Source organism: Hoplias malabaricus, chromosome 7, assembly GCF_029633855.1.
Source record: "Hoplias malabaricus isolate fHopMal1 chromosome 7, fHopMal1.hap1, whole genome shotgun sequence".
Taxonomy (NCBI): Eukaryota; Metazoa; Chordata; class Actinopteri; order Characiformes; family Erythrinidae; genus Hoplias; species Hoplias malabaricus.
This window is the reverse complement of record NC_089806.1, coordinates 24,200,357-24,209,002: the sequence shown is the minus strand read 5'-3', so window position 1 is coordinate 24,209,002 and position 8,646 is coordinate 24,200,357. Positions and strand designations below refer to the sequence as shown.

The 8,646-nt window shown below is 39.4% G+C and overlaps 1 protein-coding gene across 3 annotated transcripts in view; it reads right to left on the bottom strand.

Moving 5' to 3' along the window:
* Positions 1–1,346: 1,346 nt before the first annotated feature.
* clocka (clock circadian regulator a) overlaps positions 1,347–8,646 on the bottom strand; it is a 49,776-nt gene continuing 42,476 nt past the window's right edge. For all 3 annotated transcript variants that reach the window (XM_066676401.1, XM_066676403.1, XM_066676402.1), the window contains exons 14-24: positions 7,210–7,316; positions 6,930–7,077; positions 6,758–6,833; positions 6,342–6,480; positions 5,833–5,933; positions 5,392–5,481; positions 4,794–4,952; positions 4,275–4,508; positions 3,791–3,969; positions 3,248–3,509; positions 1,347–2,285 (exon numbers count right to left, since the gene is read on the bottom strand). In XM_066676401.1, the coding sequence (XP_066532498.1) occupies positions 1,956–2,285; positions 3,248–3,509; positions 3,791–3,969; positions 4,275–4,508; positions 4,794–4,952; positions 5,392–5,481; positions 5,833–5,933; positions 6,342–6,480; positions 6,758–6,833; positions 6,930–7,077; positions 7,210–7,316 (1,825 nt within the window). In that variant the 3' untranslated portion in view covers positions 1,347–1,955. The remainder of the gene's footprint in view (positions 2,286–3,247; positions 3,510–3,790; positions 3,970–4,274; positions 4,509–4,793; positions 4,953–5,391; positions 5,482–5,832; positions 5,934–6,341; positions 6,481–6,757; positions 6,834–6,929; positions 7,078–7,209; positions 7,317–8,646) is intronic.

Here is an 8,646-nt window from a genome sequence, read left to right as displayed (position 1 = left end):
GGTTATAGTTCATGAAAGCTAAATGTAAAAAAAAAAAGACACTATAATAAGAATATAGCGTGTATTAAAGCTGTGCAAATACATGTTTGTGTGCTAAGATTTCTAGCAACAATGTTTGGTTTGGTAAAACTAAATTTCAGTTTATTTAGTTACAGTGGTATATATATTTTTATTCTTTACTCTCAAAGTGGTAGAACTTAAAATACAGCTTGGCACTATGTATTATTTGTTTAGCTGTGATACATCCCGACAAAATTATAAAATCAACAGACTTGGAGGATTTTTATTTTGCTTCTTTACTTTGTCACAACCAAATAAATCAGAATTGTCTGAAAATAATTTTGTATTATAGCTAAACATTCTGGACTAATAAAACATACCTCAAACTAAGTACAATTAATGATATATATTATTTGTCCTGGTCAAGTAGATGAACAAGTGAAATAATGGAATAATAACCATTTAATATAAATAAATGCCATTAATTCAAATAATTTAATTTGTTTGGGGTTTCATTACGCCAGAATGTTAAGTTATTAAACAAAGAGTTTTGCATCATCTGATTTGTTGATCTGGTAACAAAGTGAAAAACTTGGTGAATATCATCTAAGGGTGGTGATTCCAAAACTTTTGCCAGTGGTTGTAGTATGTGGCCATTCTACACTTACTCATAAGGTTGCACTTTGTAGCGATCATAAACATGAATCTCTGCTTATGAAACTCACCGTTATCACCTACTGTCACCTAAACTCAATTTCCCTTTCCTGAAAGCTTATAATGCTAATGAATTATAATGAGGCAGGAAACAACTGCAAGAAGTTTTAAAAACTCCACTTTTCCCATAATATACTACTCTACATCCCCACATAATTCCACAGCCTGCACTGTCTCATATTTACAAATATCTGTACAAACATCATTTTAGAGATTAATTAATGTGTCAATCTATTAAACCATAAAATGGAAAAACCTATAGTCACATATTTCTTTAGCGGTTCTAGTAAAATATGAAGTAGCTCATTAAACAAACTGTGACACACAATCTGGAACCAGCACTGTCTGCTTTGCAGACACACGCACACATACACACACAACCCCTACGGCAAAAAGGAAGTCCGTGAAGGTGTCAGCCATTGAGTGTTTTTTTTTTTTTCCCTCCTTTGAATACTACAAAAAAAGTATATTCAAAGCTACAAATAACAGACTACGGTTTTCATTTCATGCATCAATATAAAATATTAGTTTCTCTTTCCTTTTGTCCATATATTTACATATTATTTTACAGATGTACTGTACAATAAAAGTTGAATCCACATAACATTCTTAAAAATATTTTCTGACCCATAATTACTTTTTTTTTTTACATGAAAAACGCAAAGTCAATGAAGAAGTGAAAGAAGTCTATAAGAAACTGGTGAGGAGAGGAAAGAGAATGAGAGAGAGAGAGAGAGAGAAAATGAATGGAAAAGAAGAAGAACCAGAACAAATGATCATGTTTCATTTGCCTGTTAGACTTCTCTGAAGTCTTAAATTGTTGTCTCCAGTCTACAAACCGGAGTGTTCTGCATAAATTAAACACGTGAAGGGGTGATGACTGCACATACCGGGCGTACAAGACGAGGGAAAAGGGGGCTGGGAGAAACTCATCCCAACTCGCCCTCTTTACTCCAGTAGAGCATGACCTGGTGACATAAAGAGTGGGCACCATTCCCTTGCTAGCCAGTTACATGGCTCAGCATTTGAGGACTACACTTCCCAGAATTCAGTGCAAGCAGCCAGAGATCAGAGAGGAAATGCAGGTAGGGCACAGGTCTAAGTCTTGCCCTACACCATTATAACAGGTATGGTTTGAATACTGCAATTTTTTTCCATGGTGCTGGGAGACTGACCTTTTCACCTCATGCAATGGACAGTAGGTTCGGTCCTTGCCATCTGATTGGCCATTGCTGGGTTAGTTACTGAGGCGGTGCGTTGGAACGGTCTGACATACTGTCTGGCCTGTGAGATGCCAACTGCTGCTGCTGCTGCTGCTGCTGATGTTGCTGAAGCTGCTGAAGCTGCTGCTGCTGCTGATGTTGCTGTTGGAGTTGCTGCTGCTGCACCTGTTGTTGCTGCTGCTGCTGAAGCTGCTGCTGCTGATGTTGCTGTTGGAGTTGCTGCTGCTGCACCTGTTGTTGCTGCTGCTGCTGTTGTGTTGTTGTGGCAAAGGTGCCCTGCTGTTGTAAGGGAAATGCTGCCTGGAGAATCAGCTGGGCCGATTGGTTGCCATGTAGAAGACGAGGAGCCTAAGATAGATGGATTAGAGACATTCAAGATTTGTGAGCTTTATGTTCAGTGAACTTTGAGATTAGCCAATATTCTTTATATATTTCAATTTTTAACTATATGAAGGCATATTTAGCAGATATTTCATTAATAATATTAGTTATGAATATGCTGCCTTGTGTAAGACACTGATTTACTATACAGTGGAACCTCTACTAACAAACTTTCCAAGATACGAACTGGGCATTTGAATATTTTTTGCCTCCACCAACGAACCATTACTCTAGAAACGAACCCGAGCCTCCGCTGAGCCGGCGGCTGGAAATGGCCATTGACCCCAATAGGCGAGTCTCCCAGCGCGCCCAGACTTGAGTGAGCTTTTAAGATTAGCAAATTGTAGTTTTAGCATTAGTGTAAATAGCAGACATCGAAATGCGTGCTAAGTCGTATCTACGCTTCGTCTCCCCACATTTACACGCCTACTCTGTTATTCCACCCACCCCCCACCTCCCGTCAGTGCCTGTGTTACACCTCCAGCCAGTGGTCACGTCTTCAAGGTAGCGATATATAACCACTTAACACTTTTTTTATTTCTTTTTTATTACTGTTACCACTGTATTTCTTTTTTATTTTTAGTAATGCTACATGTATTTTTTTTACTAATTTGAGAGTTTAGTAAACATATATCAGTGCAAAAAGGGTGACTTTCGGGGTGGGGGCTGGAACGCATTAATGGATTTTCCATTATTGGGATATCACAAAATTGACTCGAGAAACGAACTTTTCCACTTATGAACTGGGTCACGGAACGGATCAAGTTCGTAAGTAGAGGTTCCACTGTAGTTTAGAAATGTAGTTCATGGCCTAAATTTCTTTAAACCAAGGCAAAATATTCCTCAAATATTTACTATATATATATATATATATAAAATATAAAAAAGGCAAAAAATATGTAGTTAGACTGCAAATCCAGTGTTGTCACCTGAAGAAACTGCGTTTGATGCTGTGTGAGCTGGGCCTGGGCTTGGCTCTGTTGCTGAGCGGCTGCTGCCTGTGACTGGGCCTGCTGCTCCTGAGAGGAGGTGGGCGGCTGCTGAGCAATGCTAATGGTCTGGGCCTGACCTTGTTGTGAAGCGAACGCTGTAACTACCTGCCCCATGAACATAGTGGTGGGCACCATAACTGCTCCGCATGCCATAGGCCCTGTAACCAGCTTTGTAAGCAGCTGAGGGGCTGCTGGGAATCTGAGAAGGGGTTAGAGAAGGAGACAGTGAGAGACCCAACTGTGTAAATTATATGTCATCTGCACAGTTTGGACATCATTTGTAAGACAACATCATATTTATTAGACTTTCTAGCCTTAAGTGTGGGTATACATTTTATATTTTGTTTTCCGTTTTCACGAATATATTTAACTTTAATTAATATAAATTAGGCAAAAAATGTCATATCTATGTTTGTTAGCAAAAGAGAATGTGTTGCCATATTGTTGAACACATGTTAAAGAGTATTAGTTAAAGAGTACCGTATCTGACGGTCCTGAGAGAAGGTGGCAACTGCAGCTCCACTGGGGCTGCTCTGTGCAAGACTGGTGGATATTTGCACCACGTTTGCCTGCCCTGGCTGAGAGATCATCATGGTGTTATAAAGAGAAGCAGGCAGCGCTCCTTGAGGAGACTGCAGTGTATGAGATGTCCTCTGGGACTGTAGACAGAGGTTAAGAAACACAGGATTAAGAATTTTGTTGGGGAGAGTTGTAAAAATCTGTTATTTCATGTGTTTATGCAAATAGCAATAAAATTAAAATATCCAAAGAGATTTTGCTTTATTTTACCAAGTACAACAATACGTCTGTGTGATGTATATTTACAATTACCTGTACACTATAGTTTGTAACCCAATAGTAAATAACCCAAGTATTTGGTATTATTTTAAACAAGTTTGGACTTCTTTTCAGTGAAAGAAAATCAGCAAAACATTACAGACATTTGAATGTGTATATCCTCCACCTGTGTGAGTGTGGAGCTCTGTTCTCGAAGGAGGTTCTGCTGCTGAGGAGGAGCTTGTTGAGTTTGCTGAGTGACTGTGTGCTGTGTGCCTGTGTGTGTGGACGCCAGGCCGCTCTGTAAGCTGCCTGCTGGAACCACTTGACCCTGCATGGTTAAAGCAGTCCCTGGCTGTACAGAGGAGCTTTGCGTCAACTGCACAGAGCCCAGGTTCAAACTACCAGGCTGCAGAAACATCTACACACACACACACACACAAGTAGAGAGAGAGGACTATTCAGTAAGAAATGTTATGCACATTTTAAAGACACCAGCATTGTCATGACAAAACTTGCAAAACTTCCACAGTTATTTTTAGCACTGACTCGTCTGAAACAAAAGAAGATGCATTCCTCAGGTTGTAGCATGCTTCAGCCTGCCTAAGGTATGACTGATCACAACTGAAACCATTCCTAGAAATTCAAGTAAACATTCTAGGAAAAGATTAACACCTTAAATGTTTAGTCACCAGGGGGCACTCACCTGCAAGCCCTGGCCCTGCACCCTCTGCAGCTCCTCCTGGATCTGACGCAGCTCCTCCTGTTGCCTCTGGATGTTGGCCTCAATCATGCGTGTGCGCTGCTCCAGCTGTTCTTTCAAATGCTGCATGGCATCCAGCTGGGTGGAGAAATGCAGCACAGGCTGCAGAAAACAAAAGAAAAAGAAAGTGGGTCAAGCATACTGTTTGTCACATTGAAACACGTGCAAAAACAGCATGTTAACTAGGACCTCAATAAGATATAGTGTATAAGATATAGTATCATTGACTGTTAGTCATATGGCTTATAAGGGGTTAGGTTTGAGCATCACATGACTTAAAAGTTCACCACCAGGCCAAGAGGAAATTAAGGCCAGAATCCTGTCAGCAGGAAGCACTTGGAGCAAGAGTCATATGACCCAAGCTACACAAGTGTTTCAATCGTACCGCCAAATGATTTAACAATAGAAGCAGGGGTGGTCCTGTTGACAGAGGACTTTCTTGAGCAGCCACAAATTTGGAGGGAGACTCTCATCCATGTGAATGGGCCTAGGCTGCCCTTTAGCTATATCCCTGCAAACTGTGTGTGGGTGTGTGTGTCACCTGCACAGTGGGCTGCAACTGCTGGGGTTGTTGGGGTGGAGTTACTAGACATGCTGCCATCGCCTGGCTTGTGTTCGGAGAGCTCATTGACTGGAAAAGTAGAGACACACACACGCACTTTATTTATATATATATATATATAAAAACACAACTTGAGATATTGGCCAGTTTCTCACATTATAGAACAAACCTCAAGTGTATGATTGTGATAACACAGTTTGTTATTGGTGTTATTATTATAACGTTTTAAGGTAAAGAAGACAGCGAAATATTTTTTGTTTGTTTATCAAACTTCTGTGAGGTAAAATAGTTATCATGCAATAATGGTACTCCTGGAAAGTCACACTGCAAGGTCAGAATTAACTGTGGCATAATCAAAAATTAATTTTCAAGTCCCAATATACAGTGATAGAGTAATTTCAATTATGCAAATAATGATACCTGGCTGCTAATGGAGGACCGTCTCTGGGATGTCATCTTGATAGTGGAGACAGACTGCCGGGGCGGTGTGCTTCTTTCTGTTGGTACCTTTGTCTGTGTGGCTAGACCATCATACACATTGTTTTTTTTAAAACCAATATTTGTTTTTAGTTCATTTTCAGCAATTGTCCCAACATTTCTGGAAATGGTGTTTGTATATTTAAAAATTAGGACATATTCATAATTATCAGTGCATTTTCTAATGATGACCAGCAAACAGATTCAAATTTGATTTAATTATTATTATTATTATTATTATTTTAGTAGTGAATAGTGCCCTCTGTGGGGAATTTCTTTTGCTAATGAATTCCACATCTAAACACAAATCACCAATTATGGACATCATAATCAGTTAAGTGTATATATACACACAACATTCATCAATGGAATTTATTTATTATTATTTTTTATTTTTTATTTTAAGAACTTAACAGCCTAAGCAATCACAATAGAGATATATTTATACATACAGGTGGGGTCAGACACAGCAGTGTGAGAGGAGGACTTCCGTGAGCTCCGGGAAGAGGCAGAGGGCGTGCGGCTGTGATCAAAACGCTCCAGTGCTTCCTTCAGGCTGGAGGTGTTCAGCTCTGAGCCAGAATCCTGAGACTGCAACAGAAGAAATGTAGAGAAATCAACTGGCACATGACACTAAATTAAGACACAGAGGTGTCATAAAATGTATCCCATTTGTATTATACATAGTCACTATTAGAACACATCCTTAACTTAAATGACTAAAATGAAAGGTTTTAAACATGAATCCTCTGTATTAACAACACTGCAAAATCAAGACCCTTTTGTGAGTGTTTACAAAGTAGCTTGCTTTCTCAGGAGTCAGAATTTGTTTTCTGAAATTATATGTAAAACATATGTATGCACACACCTTGTCTGCAGTGATCTCAGGAGGCGATTCCTCTATGCCAAGCTCTCGACGCTGCTCAGCTCTAACCTCAGCATAGCTACAGCAAAAGAGAATTTCATTACAGATATTACCAAAAAATGCTAAAACATTCAATTGTTAACATTTTCCTGTACCAAATCCTAACCACTGTTACCTGACCACGGTGTGTGTGCAGACAATAAATTCAGGCCGTGAGTTCCACTGGTGGTAGGTTATGTAGTAGTGTGTCTGGAGCCAGATCCACTGCTGACCTTTTGTTAAGAACCGATAATAGCATGATTTCCCTTTGCCATACTGCATCACTGCAACACAAAACCATACCAGTCAGAACCAAGAGAACAACCAGACTGATTTCTCTTTTTAAATGAACTTCAAATGCCCCAATTCCTTTATTTCGTTGGGATAAACAGGCTTCACAAAGTTACTTGACTCACAGTGTTCATGGCACTTGGCAAGGGTCTCCAAGTCATCTACATGATAGTAGTCATAGCCCGACGTGCCCAGAACCTCAAAAGGTAGGTAACCTATAATAGGTGGAGCTCTGTAAAAGATAAATACACAGTTATTTAAATCTGATTTTATTTCCGCAACTTTAAAGGCTGTTTACAAGTCACGCAAATCAATTTTTTTTTAATCAAACCTATCAATCGAATGCACAGATAATTAATTATTGGATTAAGTATAGCAAGTACAACATGGAAAAGCCTGTCATATTCTTAAATAAATGAATAAAAATTCAAAACAGCTGTGCACTACATTAATCTCAGTTAGATATAGGTTATTAGCAAACAAGGCACCCCTCCCTTATGCTCATCCCCTAAAGCCCTTTGCTGTTCTGTTTGGAATCAACAGGAAAAACTTCAAGGGAAAAAGGCTTGTGAGGATTTTGGAGGCAGCACAAAGGGGATCCCACAGTTATAAATAGCCCTAAAGGCCTGTGCGCTCATTAGAATAATTGTACAGGTTCAACTTTGGCTGAGAATTCTATTCTGAGCCTTGCCGTGTCCTATGCGAAAGCTCACTCTTCCCAGGACTGTCACTCATGGGGGAGCTGACTCATACGCCTAAGTATCCGAACAAATAAAATGCACTGAGAACAGTCGCAAAGGGAGTTTGATGGGACTGTCAAAGGCCAAGTGGCTTAGTGCTCAAACCCAGAGGGGTTTTTACTACCACAAAACAGGAGGGATCAGAAGGAGGAAGTGGTGGAAATAAACAGGCAGAAACCAGTAGGGCAGGAAAAGCATGCAAAAAAAAAAATAAGTGGAAGGGAAGTACAGATACTAAGAACATGAACAGTTCAGTGGTTCCATGTGCCGGAACAAGTAATAGTTTTATAAGAAAGAAGAGCCTGGGTGGGGAGTCTGTTAAAACCTGTGCTTTACAGGTTTGCTTTATCATCACTGTAAAACTATAAACATGTATCCACCAAATAGCAACTTTACATGAGAAGGGAAAAACCTTGTTATATATCAATGGAAGTCCATGTAAAAACAGTTTATTCCAAATAATTTTGTAGCTTTTCTATTGGTCCATTTACCACGAAACTCACAGTGTGAAGGAGTGCTGCTGAGTTCAAATGATGTTTAAAAAAAAATGGAGATACATGTTTTTAATTGAACAGCAACAATATGTTTGTTCAGTCCAAACCAACTGAAATGTCATAGTTTATTCAAAAAATAGTCTTGGTCTAAGCATGAGTCAGCAATTTGATATTAAAATCCCCTCTTTCTTGCTCACAGTCCTGTGACATAAGGCATATATTGCTCTGAAACATCCAATGTTATTTTCAGAGCATGTTAAAAAGCCTTTCCACTGAGCAGCATTTCTGCACACAGAGGACAGTGGGATAAAATCAAAGTAAATAAAGC